Genomic DNA, 21618 nt, shown 5'->3' on the forward strand with positions numbered 1-21618 from the left:
AGAGAAAGAGGGGGGAAAAAAGAGAGACAGAGAAAGAAAGGGAGAGAGACAGCAAGAAAGGGGGGGAAAAAGAGAGACAGAGAAAGAAAGGGGGGAAAAAAGAGACAGAAAGAAAGGGAGAGAGACAGCAAGAAAGGGAGAGAGAGACAGAAAAAGAAAGGGAGCTAGAGAAGGAGAGAGAGAGACAGACAGGGAGAGAAAGAAAGAAAGGGAGCAAGAGAGAGAGACGGAGAGAAAGCGAGAGACAGATAGAGAGAGAGACAGAGAATGAAAGGGAGAGAGAACGAGGGAGAGACAGAGAGAAAGAAAGAGGGAGAGACAATTTGATCATTTGTACAGTTTAACAATGAAATAAAGTGTTAATTCATTACAATTTTCAGTTTCTCTTTAAAAATACATCATGCAATAAAAACTATTGCTTCATCAACAACAGTTAATATTAAAACACCAACAACGCTGTCTCCCATATGTTGATAAAATCCGAAAAACATACAACGTACAAAGAAACAAGACAACAATGCAAAGACGTGAAGTACAATGTTTTCTGTACGCAAATACATACAACACCACAGGAGGAGTAATCTTTAAAAAAAAAAACTTCTACATTACATAATAAAAAATTAAGCCGAGTTATTGCACAGGAAACAAAGGAGTTTTTACTCCATGTAAAGGCTTTTATTTTGAAAGCCACCCGGACGTCAAGCTGTCAGCTGTTGCGGACAGATAGTGTTGAGAGCCTGGGGCGAGATGCTGCTAAGTGTGTGTGTGTGACTGTCTGGGTTAACACACACCAGCCGTCCCCTCAACGCACTTTTAACTTTATTTAGTAAATCCAGAAACCCGCCATCATGGACCTGGACCCGGCCGTCATCATCCCCGCCATCATTTTCACCGTCGTCGCCGTTTATTTCGCTTCTTCGTACCTGAACAAGAAGCCCGACTCCTCCGGCTCCGCGGCCGGGAAGAAGAAGCCTAAAGTCGGCTACGGAGACGAGGTCCCCCCGTCCAGAGCTCTGGCTCCGCGGCTCCCGGCGGAGAACATCCCTGTTAAGGTAAGATAGATAGATAGATAGATAAAAGCCACATGAATGTACTAAGGGATAGACACATCTGACCCAGAGATTCTTTCTTTTCTTTGACGTTTAATTCATTTATTTTGCAAATCAAATCCACAAAATAATCGATAAACATCAGTTGCTGAAGGGTCTTAGACCAATCGATACTGATCGATTTACTGGTGTTTGAAGTTTCTAATTATAGCGACATGGAAGTTAACAGAAACTCATGTTTGTTATAAATATTTTTTTATATGTTTATTTGTTTTCTATTTATTCACTATTTATTTATTTATTTATTTACTATTTCTGTTTTTATTTGTTTAGATACATTTTTTATTTTATTATTTTTCAAAGCCAAAATAAGATTTTTTTGTGCCAAAACATGTTTGCCATCTAAATAAAATCATCACAGACATCACAGAGGACTTTAAAGTCCTTATGTCTGCAGACAGTTAAAAGAATTAAAATATGTTGAATTTGCAGCAACATTTAAAGCATTTTTTTTTAAAATATATTTTGGATTCTTTTGACAAATCAATGTATCGATTGATCGTGTTTTCCAGACAGAACAACAAGTTGTATCATAGTCTACAAAAAGCCAAAATAAGATTTTTTTTTTTTCGACCAAACATGCCCCAGTATATGTAAACACTGAAACATATTTTAATCTGTAATATATTAAAAGTGAGGCTAGTTTTACACATCACTCTGAAGTCCTTGTTTCTGCAGACTAGCAGTGAAAAAAAAAGAACTATATTTGCAGAGACATTTAGGGAACTATGTATTTTGGATTCTTTTGTAAACACGACTAATCAATCAATGACTCGATGGATAAATCTTTGGAAGGAAGAGTTGTCATTCAGCCGAGAGGTTTCATATCATGTCGGAACTTTTTGGTATTTTGGTTTTAGAGATTTTTAGAGATATTTTCTGGTTCAATCTTCTAGAAGGATTCGCTGCTTTACTGTCAGGGTTGGCACTGCTTTTGGCGCTGCTTTCGGCACTTTCTGGGGGGTGCTAATTAGGGGTGGGGGAAAAAATCGATACAGCATAGTATCGCAATATTTTTCTTGGCAATACTGTATCGATACACAGACGCCAAGTATCGATCTTTTATGATATATGTGTTGGTCAGTTTGTCTGCTTGACAATCACATTTTGCACCAATAAAACTGAAGTGTGATGAACAAACAGAGAAATGTATATTTTTAGATACAACAGATGTTGACAAAATTGTCCTTTCGGGACATCATTTGAAATTGGGAAAAATCTGAAGTTGGAAAAAAGGTAATATATTGCAATATATCGCAGACTATTGCAATATCTTTAAAATCGCAATAATATCGTATCGTGACATAAGTATCGGGATAATATCGTATCGTGAGGCCTCTGGTGATTCCCACCCCTAGTGCTAATTCATGAAAAAGCCCCTTCATCGCAGCTTGTTTCTCATTTTAATACTGGAGCAGTTTTAAAGATTGTTGCTCAGTCACTTAGACACAAAACATGGGAAAACCCAAAGATACCTTTTTAATGGAGTATTTTTTGCATACTTGAGAGCTTGTCTGGAGTGGGACTTTACATTATTTTTTAGTTCATTTATTGTTGAAATACATGTAGATTTGGCAGCAGTTCGGAGTCACATGAGCAGCTAGAACAACCCAGTTATGTAAAGACTTTGACTCTGCGTACCGATTATCTGACTTATGGATTGTTACCACGTCTCCTAATCAATGAAGGCAGTCGTTTGAGATTTGCGTGCTCAGTTTAAAGTTCACTGGTCGGCCTGTTTATGGCAGACGTTGCGCCCAAACATGGCCGTCTTCCCCTCGGCTGCTTCTGGATTTGCTTGTTCACACACACGGTGACGGAGAGTCTGGATGAGCGCTGTGTTCCCCCGCTGAGGCATTTAAATGTGTGCTGATGTTCCTGCGGTTATTATCTCGCATGCAAATCCCGTTTAGTTTGCAGCAATGAGACACCGTTAGTCTCCAGAAGTCTAGAAAGTACTTATACCGGAGGGAAAGTACCTGAAAGTATCTCATAATCAAATAATTCAACACTTTTGTCACTTTTTGAGAAGCAGTGGCAGCAAAAACTGCCCTGCCCTGCTAGTGTGCTGAGGAGTGTCCTGGGACAGTGTCTTGTACACTGTCTCGGTGTCACGGGACAGTGTACAGGACATTGTCTGACTGTCCCGGGACAGTCATGGGAGTCACAGGACAGTGTCTGGGAGTCACAGGACAGTGTACGGGCCAGTGTCTGACTGTCCCGGGACAGTCCTCAGGACACTACTAACAGGACAGGAGAGTTTTTGCTGCTACTGCTGCTGCAGCAGTTGGCTGTTTTTGTTTCTTTTTTTGCCATTTATGTTACTTATTTTTGGCGCTTTTTGTCAACGTTTTAGTCGGGTTTTTTCAATCCCGTTTTGTTTGCAGCAGCAGAACACCGTTAGTCTCCAGAAGTCTAGAAAGTACTTAGCAATACCTGAGTAAAAGTACAAGTATCTTACCAGAAAATAATCCCATAGAAAGTACCTGAAACTTACTTACTAGGCTACTTACTTACATACTTACTTACTTACTTACTTACTTACTTACTAGGCTAGTTAATTACTTACTTACCTACTTACTTACTAGGCTACCCACCCACTTCACTTACTTCTTACCAGGCCAGCCACTTCACTTCACCCACTTACTTACCAGGCTACCCACTTACTTCACTTACCAGGCCACTCACTTACTTCACTTAACACGCCACCCACTTACTCACTAACCTGGGCCACTTACCCACTTCACTTGTTTACCAGGCCACCCACCACCAGGCCACTTACCACCAGGCCACCCACTTACTCAGGCCACTTACTTCACTTCACTACCACCCACCACTTCACCAACCAGGCCACTTACTCACTTACCCACTTCACTTGTTTACCAGGCTACCCACTTACCCAATCACTAGGCCACCACTTCACTTCACCAGGCCACCTACTTACCAGGCCACCCACTTGCTTGCACTTCACTTCACCCACTCACCTGTTCACTAGGCCACCCACTCACCCACTTACTAGGCCACTTACTTGCCACCAGGCCACCCACCACCTGGGCCACTTACTTACTTACTTACTACCTACTTACTTACTAACTAGGCTACTTACTTACTTACCTACTTACTTGTTTACTAGGCTACCTACTTACCTACTTACTAGGCTACTTACTTACTTACTTAACTACTTACTTACTAGGCCACTTATCAACATTTGTTGACGTTTCAACGTTTTTGTCACTTTTTTCAACCTTTTTTGACGTTTTATTCACGTTTTTGTCGCTTTCTTTTATTGAACAAATTTAATATAAAAAGCAGCACTAAAAAAAGTGACAGTTTCATTGTAAAGTGCATTTTCTTCCAACTGACACAGTCTCCTGAGTGTCTCTGCAATGTATCGCATCGTTTCTTGATGTGTTTATATGATGATGATACAACACAAGATTTATTGTGCAGCCCTAATCGGACTCAAAGTTAGACTATACCTACATTTTAGTTAGGAAATGTATCGGAGTAAAAGTGAAAGTTTCCATAAATATAGATAACAGAGTAATGTACAGACCCATGACAGTTCTACTTAACTATTTTGTTTAGGCATAGACCCACTGAGTATCAACCCTGGCTGATTATTGGGCCGTTTTTTTGGCAGTTTGAAGATTATCTGTGTCTGTGTTTTATTTGCCTGATAGCCGATAAAGTTAATGAATTAAAAAGTGTTAGTGGCTACTGCTCTGTGTCTGTCCCTATGCTTCGGTTTCACTCACCACTGAGTCGGACTTATGGCGTTTTTCCATCACACGGTACCTGCTCGACTCGCCTCGACTCTACTCGCCTTTTTTGGTTTTCCATTATGTTAAAAAGTCCCTGGTACCTGCCAACAGCTACTTTATTTAGTATCCCCTCCGTCGAGGTTCCAAGCGAGCTGAGGCGAGACCAAAAGGTGACGTGAAAACCTGCAGACTACTGATTGGTCGGAGAGAATCGTCACTAATCACTGCGTCATCATTGCTAGGGACAGACGGGGTGTCCTGAGTGACAAGACAAGATCCTGAGTGCTCCGGATCAAAACGTCCCCGTTGTTGGAGCTGCAGGCGGACTGATCCGGACCGAAGCCCGGCTGGCTAATTCGTGATGAACTAGAGCGAGATAAAGCCCCCCGTTACAAACCTTGGTTATTTGACTCTATTACACGTTAATTGACATTGAAATAGCCTATCATTACATTTCAATAAATTAAGAATGTTCTCAAGTTAGCTTTGTTTAGCTACATAAGAGCAAGCTAATTGTATTAGCGAACTGACTACACTCAACCTACCTAATGAAGTTCGTTGACTGCTGGCTACAAGTTAGCAATCAAACACAACAAAGGCTGTCACTTGGATGGCGTTTTGAGCTAACGTTAGCCATCAAACAATCATATATAGCTAAAACGTTATTGAAATGACTGCTAGCTACAAGTTAGCAATCAAACACAACAAAGGCTGTCACTTGAATGGCGTTTTGAGCTAACTTTAGCAATCAAACAATCATAGATCGCTAAAACGTTTTTGAAATGACTGCTGGCTACAAGGTAGCAATCAAACACAACAAAGGCTGTCACTTGAATGGCGTTTTGAGCTAACATTAGCAAGTAAGTGAAGGATTTTATTCTAAAATGTGACCGATGACCGGTCTGGCCCTAAAAAGGCCAGACTTAATCTGACTCCAATTCTATGGTCACTGAATAGTTGTTTGTTTACTGGTAGATCAGAGAGATAGACTCAGGATTCAAAATAAGACTCCAGATTTGTTCAGTTAAAGTTAATAACAAGCTTTAGTGAATGATATTGCAAAATACAATAAACTTGTGCACAAGGATCAGATTACTTCAAGACAAAATAGCCTATCGCTAAAAACCTAGCAAACAGAGTTTCCCCCAGCATCTGATGCCGGCTAACCCAGAACCCTCCTTTTTCTCAGGCAATAATCTCAGACTCCCTTTATAATGTTAAATCACTGTAAAACCAGATGGCCTCTCATAACCCTGGGAAACAAGGCAATAAGGTCAGCATCATGAACTCTACAAACCTGTTACTCTTACTCTCACAAATATATTCTAACAATAGCTAACACATTTTTGAAATGATTTCCATCTTCTGTTATTGTTTGTAATGGGAAAAGTTTCTTACTTTATGGATTTCACAAATTACAGTATGACACGTTATTCCGTGAACCCTTTAAATCTGAGCATGCGCGACTCACATCTGCACTTGACTCACATCGGGTAGTGACACTCCCGTTGCAGGAGAACGCTGTATTAACGTTACTGTTTTAAAACCGTTTTGCAGTGTTAGTGGGGGTGCATACCTCTCACAACCAACATTAAAAACGTAGTAATGTTCACTCAGCGTTTTGTTTTGTTGTTAAACTGTGTGTAAAATAAGCGGTGACATTAAATCACTGGTTTCAGGTAACGGCACCCTACGGTACCGTCTATTTGCTGGATGGTTTCAAGCTAACGGTCGGTAGCTAACATTAGCAGATAAGCCTGTTGACAGCGACGTTATTGTTCATATTTTGGCACGTTTCTGACCGTAGTAGTGGTTATAGCGACTGAAAGTGTGATGTGAGATGCTAAAAAAACACTCGCTGTTTTCAGATAACGTTACTTTTTGATTCCGTTTGGTTTTAATGCCAGTGCATTTTTTGTTAACAGAGACTGAGAGTCCATTTTATTTATTGTTTTTGGTTGTTTTGTTCATTTATTGTAGATATTTAAAATGTCTTCCAGTTCCAGTGTTAAATATTCTTTAGAAATAAAAGTTTATTGATCTTTTAAAATGTGTACCTGCATTATTATGCCATTATCATTATATTAGATGAAAACGGTCTCTCAACAACAATATTATCGTTTATTGCAATAATTTCTGGGACAATTTATCATACAGCAAAAACTTTTATCGTGAGAGGCTTACTACCAACTTACTTACTTACTTACTTACTTACTAGGCTACTTACTTACTTAGCCATTAATGTCCCACCCACAACACTGTCTGACTCTCTGTTACTGGGTATTATGTTCAAAGTGTCCCATTTGTTACATAACTGCTTAAAGCATTAAAACAAAGCTTTGTGTTGGAGTTTGTAACATTCCACAAATCTTAATTTAGACTTAAAGATTTTCATTTGGACTGTAAATGCATATCGGTTCCAAATATTGCGTTCATTGACTACATATAATCGGTATCAGCCTTTTAAAACCAGTATCTGTTGCTCCTTATTTTTGTTGCATTACAACGGATCGTATCCAGAGGTGTGTCGGCGTGTTGGACCTTTAAAAAGCCAGAGGAATGTGCCCAGCGCTGCTGTAACATGCGACACGCTGGGCGTCTATATTTGGTGTCCAACATGAATCCTATATTTACTCCGACCTGTGTATGTTCACGGTGGCGCCTGTCTGAAATAGACGCCTTCACATGGTCTTCATGTGAAGGCTGAACTGTGTCATTTCATCCTGCTGACTCAGGCCCAACTCACGGACGACAGACAGCTGCTTCCAACACACTTCACACCACACTTCTGTGTTGTTTTCATGAAACGCACACACACACACACACCTGCTGGATGTTAGGGCTGCACAATGTATCGTTGAAAGAAAATATGAGCAGAAAACTGTACTTAGTGTGTGTGTGTGTGTGTGTGTGTGTGTGTGTGGTCTTCTTTTTTTGTCACTTTTCCCAATGTTCTCTTTAATAAATTTTTTTTTCTCCAAATGCTATGACAATTTGGTTAAAAGAAACCCACATTTGTGAATGTCTATGAAAGCTGAAAAGGCGACAAAAACACCACACAAAAAAATATAAAAATGTTGAAAACAAACATTGAAAAAAACTTAAATGTCGAAAAAAAGCTATACTGTCTGTACTCCTATCAATCTATTTATCAATCAGTCAGCGTGCTCCACATGTCTGTGCCATCAGAGCCGGAGCCTGATCTGGCTCCCTGACATTTCTGTGCTTAGCATGTTGTTCTCTTCCTGCTTCTAAAGTTACTGCTGCTCCACCTCCGTCCACCCCGCAGCCTAAAAAAAGGCCGAAGCACATGAAGCTGCGTGTCCCGACTCCGGTTCTGATCAGTGCACAGGAGAACACGGACGTTGTTCTGGGAAATCAAATGTGCAGTAGTTTTTGTAGTAAACTGGAAACGTTGCTATAAGGCTGCATACTAAAAACACAATAGAATGAGTCAGAGTCCGTGTCCACTGGCCGCATCGTCGCCGCACTTTCGTTGTCTCTGTGAGCCAGTCAGCCGCGCAATGCATTCTGGGAACATCGCAGTTTCCCGCTCCTTGGATCCAGGTGACTTCATGCAAATCAGGAGCGTCTAGCTCGACTCCCAGCCTCTTATTTTAAAGTGGCCGTCGTCGGTCTGAACTGAAGACGGATTCAGCAGCAGCAGATTATTATTTCCCCTAAAATGTTTTCAGAAACCCATTTCAGTGAACTATTTCCATAAAATAAATAAGAGAGAGATACCAAACGAGCCACCGTGTCGGTCTGTTTGGAAATCCGGGAGCAGACAGCCCCGCGAGTGAAGCGTGCGTCCAATCGGATGCAGCCGTGGCGGGTTTTTTCTTCGCTCGTCATTGGTCAGTGAAGAGAAACGGGTACCTGCTGGTGGTGGGAACATCCAGAGTCCAACGCTGGGAAGAAGAGGGGACGTCCCTGCAGACAGAAAAACGCCACTGTAGACGCATACCGTAGCTTTTCCTAGCGTTTTTTTGAATGCAGACCTTAAAGCCACATTTCCAGTTTACCAGGGGGCGGAGCTTCTGGAGAGGGGGTGTGGGCAGTCTGATGGGCGATGGTGCTTGTCACACACACACGCCCGCCCGCCGCAAGAGTTGAACTGTGTTGAACCTTTCCCCTACGCGAGAGACTGATTCTTCTGTTTGTGAGGTCTCTAAAATCAGGACGTAGACAGAGCCGATGCTCTTGTCAGAGCATCGGCACAAGACTGGATTCATCAGGTAGCGTACGTGATTTATACGATAACCGTCTGTGGTTAGGAAAGACTAGGATTAGTGCCGGGGCTGAACAGAACCAAACGGCGGCCTGCAGCCGACGTTTTCTTTCAACTAAGACCAAAAAACCTCCGAGTGCTTTTGGCCGTGTGTTTATTGCGGCAGCTGATTATCCCGATGACGATAAGAAAAGGATGGTCGGAATTCTCCCTGAGTCATGCTGAGGCTGTTTAACATTTCTTCTGCCTGCTTTGGGAGTGAGCACAGAGTCGCTGACATGCAGCTCTCCATAAATGGGAATGTGAACACGGTACACATGTTGGAAGGAGGAAAGATGCAGTGTGTGTGTGTGTGTGTGTGTGTGTGTGTGTGTGTGTGTGTGTGTGTGTGTGTGTGTGTGTGTGTGTGTGTGTGTGTGTGTGTGTGTGTGTGTGTGTGTGTGTGTGTGTGTGTGTGTGTGTGTGTGTGTGTGTGTGTGTGTGTGTGTGTGTGTGTGTGTGTCTTTTTTCCTACCAAAAATGATTTGTGCTGGTTAGAGGGTACATGGCTTAAAAAAAACAGTTCAAAAGGGGAACATTATTAAAAAAAAAAAGCTTGAGAACCAGTGTATTGGAGGAACAAACTACTGATATCATCGGAGGGTTTGGAGGACTGGTTGGTTGTGTCTGACATACTTTTCCTGGTATTCCCCCCTCCTGGCCTGGCTCAGTTCCTGCCTCTTCCTCCTCCTTCTGAAGCCCGACCACATCGCATCACATCCAGGAGAAAACAATGGCTTCATATCACACCATGGCAGCTTATTCTTCCACCAGAACAGCCTCTCCCGCTCCCGCCTCTAACCCACCAGTCAAGGCACAGCCTGACTCTCCTGGGCTCTTATATCGGCCAATCAGAAATCAGTAATCAGAGAAGCCTTTCTTGCCACAGTAAGTTACACTTACGTGGAATTTGTCTTGGTATTTGGTGCATACACACACAAATATTGAACATTAATAAGAATAAACAATGAATACAGAAACAATACAGAATGTGTGTGTGTGTAAGTGTGTGTGTATGTGTATGCATGTGTATATGTGTGTATGTGTGTATTAAGGCATGGATACCCGACCCGAGGCCGACGGGTCCCGACGGTACCCGCCGGGCCGGGCCGGGTTCGGACAGATATTTAGAAATTATGGTCGGGGTCGGTCACATCAGCGCGATAAGGCATTTGTTGTTAAATGGTGCTGTGGCTCCTTTTAAAAGCTGTGTGTGTGTGTGTGTGTGTGTGTGTGTGTGTGTGTGTGTGTGTGTGTGTGTGTGTGTGTGTGTGTGTGTGTGTGTGTGTGTGTGTGTTAGGCTAAGTGGGCAGAAAAGAGATAGAGGAAGCGGACGTGTTGTAGATGCAACCGGAGCAGAGTTACTGGTTATTCATGTTGTACCGTGGGCCCTGGAGGTAACGAGTCTCCGCTGGTTTTCTGATCACAGTCGGAAACGAAGGATCAGGAGAGGTTAACACATTGAACATTTTAACAGCTGATTAACGTGCGCTTGTTGCCCCGTGTGCGCAAATGCGCTCACCTGTTGACATTTCTGAATGCTTAGCCTACAGTTGCTTAATAAAAGCTTTCCACACAAACAAACGTAGCCTACATGTCTCATTAGTATGAGGGGAAAAAAATTAGATTTTAACTGTGTCGGGCTCGGGTCGGGCTCGGACATAAATTTCTTAATGCCTGTTGGGCTCGGGCCGGATTCGGACACGGCTCTGTCGGACGCGGGCCGGCCTCGGACAGAAAAATCCGGCCCGATCCGGACTGTAGTGTGTATGCATGCGTAAGTGTGTGTGTGTCTGTAAGAGTGTGTATATGTGTGTTAAGAGTGTGTGTGTGTGTGTAAGTATCTGTGTATGCATGTGTATATGTCTTTGTATGTGTTTGTATGTGTGTGTAAGTCTGTGTGTGTATGTATATGTGTGTGTAAGTATGTGTGTGTGTATGCATGTGTGTGCGTGTATATATATATGTGTGTGTGTGTGTGTGTGTATAGATGTGAGAGTGTGTATATGTGTGTGACCTATGTGTATGTGAATATACTATGACGTATGTGAATATACTGTATACGTTTCTCTTTAGAGAACAGAGTGGAAGTGTCTCTTGGTCTCTTTCCTAAATGGAGGCGGCGTCCGAGAGTGGGTTTGACAGAGACAGTCTGTTCCCTCCGACATCTCTCCCTCTGTACTGCAACATGCACTTCTTTTCCTCAGCAAAATACCTCCGTTGTTTAAATTATGCCCTGAATTAAGTGATGTAGTTGTGTTTATAGCTGCAGGTTATCTCAAGATTATAACGTAATTTGCTCACCAATGCATGGGAAAACAGGGTCCAAGTTAAGAAATAACGAAACACCTTTTATTTATGTAAATTAGCATATATTTAATTAGATAATGCCTCATTTGCCAGCGTTCAGCATCACGTCTGGTCAGGCAAGTAAAAAAAAAAAAAAGTTACTTGCCTGAATTCAATTTTTACTGACCCCTATACAAAAAACAACTCTGAGGAAAAGCGTCGGAAAAAGTAGAAAATAAAGTCTATGAGGCGTTTTACTTTCGCCGGGCCACCGGGAAACCCTTATTTTTGAACCCCATTTGCAAGTTCAGAAAACTTGTAATACAAAAAAGTATTGTCTTAATGCAAATAATCAACGGGGGAAGTTTCATGTTGATATCACTCCGTTCATTGATTTCAGTGATAAAAAAGGCACAACAGCCCCAGCATTTCCTCAGACTTCTTAAAAAACTTCTACCGTTCCTCCATAGAGAGCATCCTGGGGCACCGTGGGACTGTGCGGTACGCTGGATGCTCTGCAGCAGACAAAAAACGAATACAGCGAGTGATCAACACAGCACAGAAGATCGTTGGCTGTCCTCTTCCCTCAGTAGAGGAAATAGCCAACTCAAGACTGCTCTCAAAAGCCACCAAAATGACACATGACTGTTGTCACCCTGGTCCCCCACTGTTTGAACTCTTGCCCTCAGGGAGACGTAAGTTACAGATGCCTTAAAACGAGGACTAATAGATTTAGGAATAGCTTCTTTCCCGAAGCAATAACAGTCCTAAATGAAGCTAAACCTTTTTAAATGATGCAGTTTGCACAGTTACTCAGCACTTTATCACATTAGAATTCATTCATTCATTCATATCTGTTAGTTTAAATATTATCCCTATTCACCTGTAGGGTCTCCCCTTAACACGGGCTGCAACTGGGAAACTGGCAACACCCATTTCTCAGGACTTTTGATATGTTATAGAGGAGACTTGTCAGATTTTCTGTTGCAGTTTGTGGGAGATTCCCACCCTCTGATCCCAGACAGTGTCTGCTCTGCAGCGTTGCTTCTCTAAACTCTGTCCACGCGGGGGATCTGATGGCGTCCTCTGCTCCGCTCCCGTTACAGAAGCAGTCGGTGTAGAGTTACCGCGGAGATATATTTACCAGGAAGCGCTCTCAGAGGTCGCGGAGGCTGGGACGACTCGGACTAATCACAGCACCACTCGCGCAAACCTTCACACTCTCACTCCTGCTTTGAGTTTTTTTTTTTTTTTTTTTTTTAAGATTTCACTACCACATGTTCACATCGTGAGGCCAGAACACTTTTGTTTCAGCGAGCCGTCTCTTCGGTGTCTGGTGAGATTATTTGGGTGTTTCATAGCTCAGGAATTCCGATGCAGAGGAAGTGTTTGGGGCTAAAAGGATGCCAATCCAGTTAGTGGGCGCGAGGGAGGGAGGGAGGGAGGGGGGAGGGCTGCTGTGGGATTAAAGGGACGGCCTGGCCCGATGCATTCACCGTCTGACCTCCCATGGTGCACCAGTTGTCGCTGCAGTGAGTCATCAGTGGCAGAAGTGTGGCGTGTGTCCAGGTCGAGGGCGATTTGACTGATTGGACCAGACAGGGACTCTGACTGCACTCTGTTTTCTCAAAACATTTCTTCAAAAAAAAAAAAAAAAAAAAAAAAAAAAAAAAAAAAATATATATATATATATATATATATATATATATATATATATATATGAGACTTTAACCCTTAAGCCAATAGAAAACCTACTTGAAAACAAATCTCTTAATTTCAGAAGAGATACAATCTCACACTCCTGCTGTAACATCACAGCGGCGGACGGAGAAACCAGATCTGTGCAAACGTCGGCGTATATATAAATATATGTACACATATGTCCGGTGTCAGGAAAGAGGACAGGTCAGCGGACACTGAAGAGGGTTTTATTTGTCCTGAAGTCAGCTGCAGGCGGCGGCTGACCCTCAACGAGGAGCTGCAACTGACAGCCGTCCCTGCGTTACCGTTCCTCATGTGTAGTATGCCAGAGGAAGATTCAGTATGTCCCAATAACCCCCGGTCGCATAAGGTATCAATGTGCACGATGATAAGGCAGATTGAACGTTGATAAAGCAGTCAGTAGAACATGTGTTCAGATACAGTATATAACAGATGGCTGGGCTGTAAATGTGTGTATCCTTTTCCTGAAGTCAAAATATTTGCAAAAAGTAACACATGAATATTCTCTGGGACCCTATGAATGTTTTCTGTGAGTGATGGTTATTTAAAACCAGAACTTTGTGACCTTAAAGGTGTGTGTGTGTGTGTGTGTGTGTGTGTGTGTGTGTGTGTGTGTGTGTGTGTGTGGTAATTGATGTGTATGTGGGAGTGTATTTGTAAATGAATGCTGAGGAATGAATGAAGGTTGTGATCATTTTAATGTTGGTTTTGGGATAAATGTATTATTAAATTCTTTTGTTGACATCAGCCTGCCCAGGGACTATAGGTGGAAACTAGCACATGTGCTACAAGCTGGTATAATGCATCTCTCCTGTCTAAGGTTTATGTATATTGTACGTTGTCCCTGTTTAAATAAATAAAAGAAATGAAAATGTACTCTGCCCTTTTCCTCGGCAGTGGCAGCAGCGTACCAGATGGTGATGGAGCAGGTGTTAAAAGTCATTTCAGGGCCTTTTACAGATAGTTTAGGTCTAGACCATAATAATAATTATAATAATTTACAAAGACCCAACAATTCCCCCCCAAGAGCATGCATATAGGTCGACAGCAGCGAGGAAAAACTTCCTTTTAACAAACCGCAACCTCGGACAGAACCCGGCTCTACGTGGGAGCTCATCTGAAAGAGAGCGATTGGCGCTCTTATACTTCCTCACCGTACTTCCTGCTTTGCTCCCGTCAGAACTACTGTATGTTGTGGAAGGGATGGACTGTATTTCTTGTTAACTCAACAATTCTGGTCTGATTCTGCTTCTTTTACTGCTGAGTCTGTACTGCTTCAAGCTATTGAAGTTGGCCCTCTGCCAGGTACTGCCAAGTACATCTGCTATATGAGAGGAAGGGGGCTGCGTAGCTTCACTACTAGGGAGGCAGGAGAAACCACGATTGCCTTTTAAAATAATAGAGTACTATAATGGATTCCTATAAATGATATATTATAATATCCTATAGAAAACAGAGTAAATATTGTTTAAAAGTAAATACATATAAAGTGATGAGAATATAAAAAAACATGCAGTAATAAAAACTTTCCACTACAACTACTACGGCCACTAGAGGGCACCACTACTAGATACATAAATATAGGTCAGAATGATGCTGGAACAAACGACGTCTGGGACAACGTTTTTAAAACCTTTTGTCTTTCCAGGTTGCCCCAGAGCCGGTAAAAGCACCAAAACCTGTTCCTGAACCAGTAAAAGCGCCAGAACCTGCCCCAGAGCCGGTAAAAGCACCAGAACCTGCACCAGAGCCAGTGAAAGCATCACCAGAACCTGCACCAGAGCCGGTAAAAGCAGCACCAGAACCTGCACCAGAGCCGGTAAAAGCAGCACCAGAACCTGCACCAGAGCCGGTAAAAGCACCAGAACCCAGAACCTGCACCAGAACCTGCACCAGAGCCCGTAAAAGCACCAGAACCTGCCCCAGAGCCGGTAAAAGCAGAAGAACCTGCACCAGAACCTGCACCAGAGCCGGTAAAAGCGCCAGAGATTGTACCAGAACCTGAACTTGTCCCAGAAACAGTTGCAACACAAGAACTGGCTGCAGTACCCGAACCTGTGTCCGAACCTGAACCTGTCCCACAGCCAGCTGCAGTGCCAGAACCTGCATCTGAACCCGAACCTGAGCCCGAACGTGTCCCAGAACCAGAGCCGGAGCCAGTCGCAGTGCCTGATCCAGAGCCTGTGGCCGAGTCCGAACCTGAACCTGTCGAGAAGGTCTTACCTGAGCCGACCCCTGAACCTGCTGTAGAGGAATCACCAGAACCGGAACCAGAGACCGCCCTAAACAACGGTAAGACTGCTGCTCACACACAGTTTAACATCCGAATGGTTTAGAGAGGCCAAGTCCCTCCTCTTCCAGTGGACCCCTTGGGACCATACTTCAGTAAAAAGAGTCCATACATTTTTAAATCCTCCGTGTCCTACGTGGCTACTAGCAACTGTGTGTGTGTGTGTGTGGGTGGGGGGGGGTTCTCTCTCTGTACGTTAGATAAAGCTGTTTTACAGTACTAACAGCTAACTTGTTCTCTCTGGTCGCCAAAGGGTGCTAAACAAACCAGAGGAGCTGGAATTAAAGTAAAGCGGCTAGGATCTGATTGGCTGATAACTTTAAAAACCTACTAGCCGTTTTGGCTGGTGATGAAAACAGTTGAGAGCCATATATAGGGAGGGCTTAAAAATCAATTTTTTGTTGTTGTTTTTGTTGTTAGAGGGACACAGACTGCTCTCCTGTTGTTGGATCAGCAGACGCCAGCAGCTGTGCTCGGCAGATAACTTATCTCCACGAAAAGCCAATAGAGTCGAGCGGTCGGCCTAGATGTACACAACATACAGGCTCTGTTGCGTAACTCTGTCGTCGACTGATGATTGTCTTTGGGTAAAGGATCAGAAAAATATATAAAAAAAAAAAAGAAGCTGTTCGTTCATCTTAACCAACTGTTATTAAGAGGAAGGTCAGACCCAGCAGCGACATGACGACCAGCTGTTTACTGTGTGCACGTGTGTGTGTGTGTGTGTGTGCGCGTGTGGGCGTGCATGCGTGTGTGAGTCAGTGGATCAGTTAGCGTGTTTATAGCCATCTGCTTTAGGAGGATTAATCTCTAACAGTCAGTTAAAGCACTTGGCTGCTCTGAACAACAGCCGCTGTCCAGACTGACAATGTGCCTCCTGTCGCTCCACCTGTCACATGTCAGGTGGAGCGACAGGTGTCTGTGTGTGTGTGTGTGTGTGTATTGGTTCAGTATCTTGAAGCAGGAGAGGCCCGATGTATGTATTATTGTATTATTAATAGGGATGCATGTGTGAACATAGCCCAAGGGTTAAACAGTGCTTGAGTAAGTGTACGTAGTTACTTTTCTGACTCTATCTGTGTGTGTGTGTGTGTGTGTGTGTGTGTGTGTGTGTCTGTGTGTGTGTGTCTGTCTGTGTGTGTGTGTGTCTGTGTCAGATGTGGCTGCAGCAGAAGAGAAAGTGACGTTCACCCCGGGGAAGAAGCAGAGCAAGTTTGAGACGCTGATGACAAAGGAGGAGATGGAGGAGGAGCAGAGGTCAGTCTAAACTCTACCTGGCCCATCGCATGACATCAGACATGTTGCACGCTAACAACAGTCTCACCCTCTGTGTGCAGCCGCCATGACAATAAAGCTGTAAGAGGGAGCTAAAGGTGTAAGAGGGAGCTAAAGGTGTAAGAGGGAGCTAATTATGGCTGCACAATGTAAAGTTTTTTTGTTTTTTTTATCATCGTTGCATTGTGGGATATTAATGTGCTCATAGTTTTCGGGATGGTAACATCTTGGGAATAAATGCTGATTAATGTAGCGGTTATAGTTTTAAAAATACTACTACTACTATGCGACGGCGCTGCGTGGCGACGATGCAGGGGGCCGTCGGTGCGGAGGGGTGACGGCGCGGAGGGGTGACGGCGCGGAGGGGTGACGGCGCGGAGGGGTGACGGCGCGGGGTGACGGTGCTTGGCACACTACGCAGAAACTAGGCCGCCGGTCGCCTTGGTGCGTCAGCGCCTTTTAAACTCGGAACAGTGAAGTTTGTTGGTCCCATGAGTCGCTTAGACTGAAATGCATGTAAAAATCGGGTCAAACTTGAAAAAACACCAAAATATTAATATCAGGGGTTAGGTCAGCGGTTAATACCTTGATATCTGAGTGTGCCCACCCCCCAGTATTGGTGGGTAATTCCCAGATGTTTTTGTGTTTCCTCCTCTTTTCAGGATAGAGCTCACGTCAGATTTAACCTCTCTATAATCAGCCTGAGCAGGGGGTAGACAGACATGGTAAGATCATGTTTCTGTTGAATAAACTCTCTCCCCCAAAAAAAAAAAAAAAAAAAACCCCCAACACCTGCACTGATCCACCGATGCTGGACCAGGTTTCCAAAATATTCAGATAGAAATCATTGGATTTTTTGTTTATAATATTTAACTAAAAACTTTCTTGAGATTCTTGAATCAAGTGTTTGGTGTCACAATGTTTTTGTGTGTGTACACACACACACACACACTCACAAACACACACACAAACATACGTAAACTCCCCACACACCCATACACACACAGACACACAATTACATATACTCCCCACACACACACACACACATACTACCCCCCCCACACACACACACACACAGACATGAACACATACATGCACACTTAATACTCCATCCCACACGCACACACGCACACACACACACACACACACACACACACACACACACACACACACACACACTCCTACTCCCCACACATATACCCACACACACACACACACACACACACACACACACTCACACAGAGATTGGTGCAGACTCAATGCTCCAGTAGAAGCTTCAGGCCTTATGGTCAAAGCTGTGCATGGAGCCCTAAAGAGGGATTTTTCTATCTGGTGTCCTAATGTGCCGCTGCGTTCCATACAGATGCTAAAGGGGGATTTTAGCGATGGTATCTGACCGAGAGACCAAGAGTCAGTATTTAACGAGTCAGAAGTGAGAACCAGTTTGTCAGTTTGTGCCTCCATCTCTTTGGTTCTGGTTCTGGTTCTGGTTTCCTGTCGCTGAGGGCCTTCTACTTGATTTCTGTCCTCCGGTGTGCGCCCCACCTGTCTGCTTCAAGCTGTCTGCTTCAGCTGCTAACCCTGCATGCTGCCTGCTAACGCCACGGCTAACGGTGAGTGGCTAACCTCTGAAGCTCCTAACAGAAGCCACCTCCTGGGTGTAGGGTCAGGGTCAGACTCAGCTGGGAACCAATCAGATCAAACACTCAAAGATCAAACAACCTGGTTCTGGATCACTAATGGGCACCGAAATCTGATTATGGCTGTGTGTGTGTGTGTGTTGGGGGGGGGCGTAGTATATGTGTGTGTGTGTGGGTGGGTGTGGGTGTGACTCTGTGTGTGTGGGGGGTGTGTGTGGGTGGGGGGGTGTATGTGGGTGTGGTTGTGACTCTGTGTGTGTGTGTGTGTGGGGGGAAGAGTGTGTGGGGAGTATATGTGTGTGTGGGGGGGTGTGTGTGTGTGGGGGGAGGGGAGTATATGTGTGTGTGTGTGTGTGTGTGTGTGTGTGGGTGGGGCGTAGTATATGTGTGTGTGTGTGTGTGTGTGTGACTCTGTGTGTGGGGGGGGGGAGTGGGTGTGACTCTGTGTGTGTGGGCGGGGAGTGTGTGTGGGTGGGGGGGAGTGTATGTGGGTGTGGTTGTGACTCTGTGTGTGTGTGTGTGTGTGTGTGTGTGTGTGTGTGTGTGTGATGAGGAAGTTTGAGGAAGCATTGAGCTGCAAAGAGCCAACAAATTATTATTATTTCTTTCTATTTTCTCATCATTTCACATCTGAGTCGACTTTATAAAGATAAACCCAAGGCTTCCAACCCTTCTGCATGAATTAATAATTCTATTTCAGATTAATAATAGCTCCATCATGCATTTAAAGGACCACACTAGCAAGTTTTCCACAAATCATGTTCATATATCTTTGAATCTTTGGAGCACATTTAGATTTTTGGATGCATGTTTTCTTTCTGCTGTGGTTTCCATTCATTTTAGTGATTTGTTGTAAATGTTCTGGATGATTTAGACCTGGACCCTATGTTCCCATGTTTGTGTGTAAGTGACTGATGGGAACAACAATCTTTTGAAACTGGTCCAGTATTAAACGTGAACATTGTAACCAGCAGCCACAGACCGGGCTGTAATGTAACCCTACAGGACCAATGTTCAGCGTCAGTTAGAGTCCACTAAAAGTTCTGTTTTTGCCGCTGACAGACTCAGATTATTATTCTAAGTGTCTGACAACATTATGGAAAGGATCCCTACAGAGATAGACCTTTTTAAACATCTTTAAGACCTTTCTGTTTAACCAGAAACAGCTCTGAAGTTGCTAGCTCTAAACCCACCAGACTCCATTTAAAAAAACAATACTTTTAGCGTGTATAGAGCCATCATATTCTCACATGTAAATCCGTAAATTATGTGTTTATTTCAACCACAACTAGAGTTGTGATGGTTGGAAAAGTGGAAAGACGACCCAAAACATCTTTTCATAGTTTTATTTTGTTACTGTCAATTTTGAATAAAGTGTATTTTACGATGCTAAAATGACTGTTTATTTATATGGAGTCTGGTGGGGTTGGCAAACGCAATTTCGCAGATGTTTTTGTTTCAAAAAAGGATCTTTCTGTTTAACAGAAAGGTCGACCTCCTTAGAAATCCTTCCCATAATGTTGTCAGACATAGATAGATAGATAGATAGATAGATAGATAGATACAAGCTGGACAATTGTCCTATTAACTTGTAGCTTGTTTGTCCGCTTAATACTGGACCAATGTCACAGATTGTTGTTCCCATCGTCACTTAGACACTGTTAGGGGCCCTTTTTAAAGTTACTCAACAAATTAAAATGTCTATTTCCCGTGTCTCTCCCTGAGTTCTTCTTGTCTCTGTGTCTTTTGCTTTAGGGCTCCTGAATGATTCACACGAGACGTAGAAACACCTTCAGCTTCTTTCCTTTTCTTTCTCCCGGCTGACCCGCCGCAAGGAAGACGGCGAGCACTGAAGCAACGGAAGCGAGCGTCTTTTTATTTTATTTCTGGGTTTTTGAGAGCGTTCTGGTCCGAGCTGCTTGTGAATAGCTTAACGTCTTTACACCAAAGTGCCTTCAGGAAGCTGTGTTTTTACCCCAAAGCTGTTCTGCTTTTAGCTTTTTGTGTCGAGGATTTTTGAAAACAAAGGGATGAAATCAGAGGAAACAGACAGAAGCTGTGTTTGGCACGGTTTACACACACACACACACACACACACACACACACACACACACACACACACACACACACACACACACACACGCGCGCACCCCCCCAATAGAAGTATTTCTATGCTAGTGAACAGTTTGTAACTTCTGGGACCCTTTGTTAAAACTATTAAACTGTGATTTGAATGAAGACTCTACCAGTAATAATTTGTCAGCCTGATGTTCTTACAGGAACTACGGTAGTCATCTTGTGTTTGATTGAAATGTTTCAACATGCTATAAATAAATGAATAAATCCATGTTTGAAACCAGACGGATGTTGTTGGTTGTGTTTGTTCCAGCAGGATGAGTCTATAATACACTTTGTTTTCATTCTTTCCAAGAAAGGTAATAAAACGGCATGCTAGTCAGAACCCGTGGTACAATGCGGATGTGAATAGGAAAATGCAACAGCGGGCCGTGGCCTTTAAATCTGGTAACGCCGCTGCTTATAAGCTGTCCAGATATTCTTTGGAGCGGTCTATAAAAGCTGCTAAACGAGCTTATGGAGCTAAGATAGAGGGTCATTTCATGGAGGGGGACCTACGACGTATGTGGCAAGGCTTAAATTCTATCACTGCTTGGAAACCCAAAAGAGGATCTATCACTAATGTTGATCCATCCTTGCCAAACGAACTAAATGAGTTTTATTGTTGTTTTGAAATCGGAAATGTTGAACCTGTTGTTTTTCCTGCTTGTAATGAGCAGAGTTTTAACATCATTCAAGTCGATGTCCAGATGGTTTTGGCCAGGACGAAGGTTAGGAAGGCACCTGGACCGGATTGTATTCCTCCTCGTGTCCTTAAACTGTGCTTCGAGCAACTTGCTCCTGTTCTGACAGATCTTTTCAACATGTCACTGAAGAAGTGCACTGTTCCAGCTAGCTTTAAAAGATCAATTATAATTCCAGTGCCCAAGAAGACACCTGTGACGTGTCTGAATGACTATCGGCCAGTGGCCCTCACATCTGTCCTGATGGAAACCTTTGAGCGGTTGGTGTTGGATTTAATCAGAGATCAAATCCCTGTGTCTGTGGACCCACTACAATTTGCATACAGGAAAAACAGAAGTGTTGAGGACGCCATTTCTTTTGCTTTAAACTCTGTCTATAAGCATCTAGATGCACATAAATCATATGCTAGAATGCTATTTATAGACTACAGTTCAGCTTT

At 43.3% G+C, this 21618-nt stretch overlaps 1 protein-coding gene across 1 annotated transcript; it reads left to right on the forward strand.

The window, feature by feature from the left end:
• Window positions 1–700: 700 nt before the first annotated feature.
• si:ch73-366l1.5 (FILIA-N KH-like domain-containing protein) lies at window positions 701–20718 on the forward strand. The gene is made up of 5 exons (XM_028598992.1): window positions 701–1052; window positions 14803–14982; window positions 15023–15446; window positions 16602–16701; window positions 20115–20718. Exons 1-5 carry the CDS (start codon window positions 849–851, stop codon window positions 20125–20127), a joined length of 921 nt encoding a protein of 306 aa, XP_028454793.1. The 5' UTR covers window positions 701–848; the 3' UTR covers window positions 20128–20718.
• The last annotated feature ends 900 nt before the right edge of the window (window positions 20719–21618 follow it).

Source organism: Perca flavescens, chromosome 15 (genome assembly GCF_004354835.1).
Source record: "Perca flavescens isolate YP-PL-M2 chromosome 15, PFLA_1.0, whole genome shotgun sequence".
In the NCBI taxonomy this organism is placed as follows: Eukaryota; Metazoa; Chordata; class Actinopteri; order Perciformes; family Percidae; genus Perca; species Perca flavescens.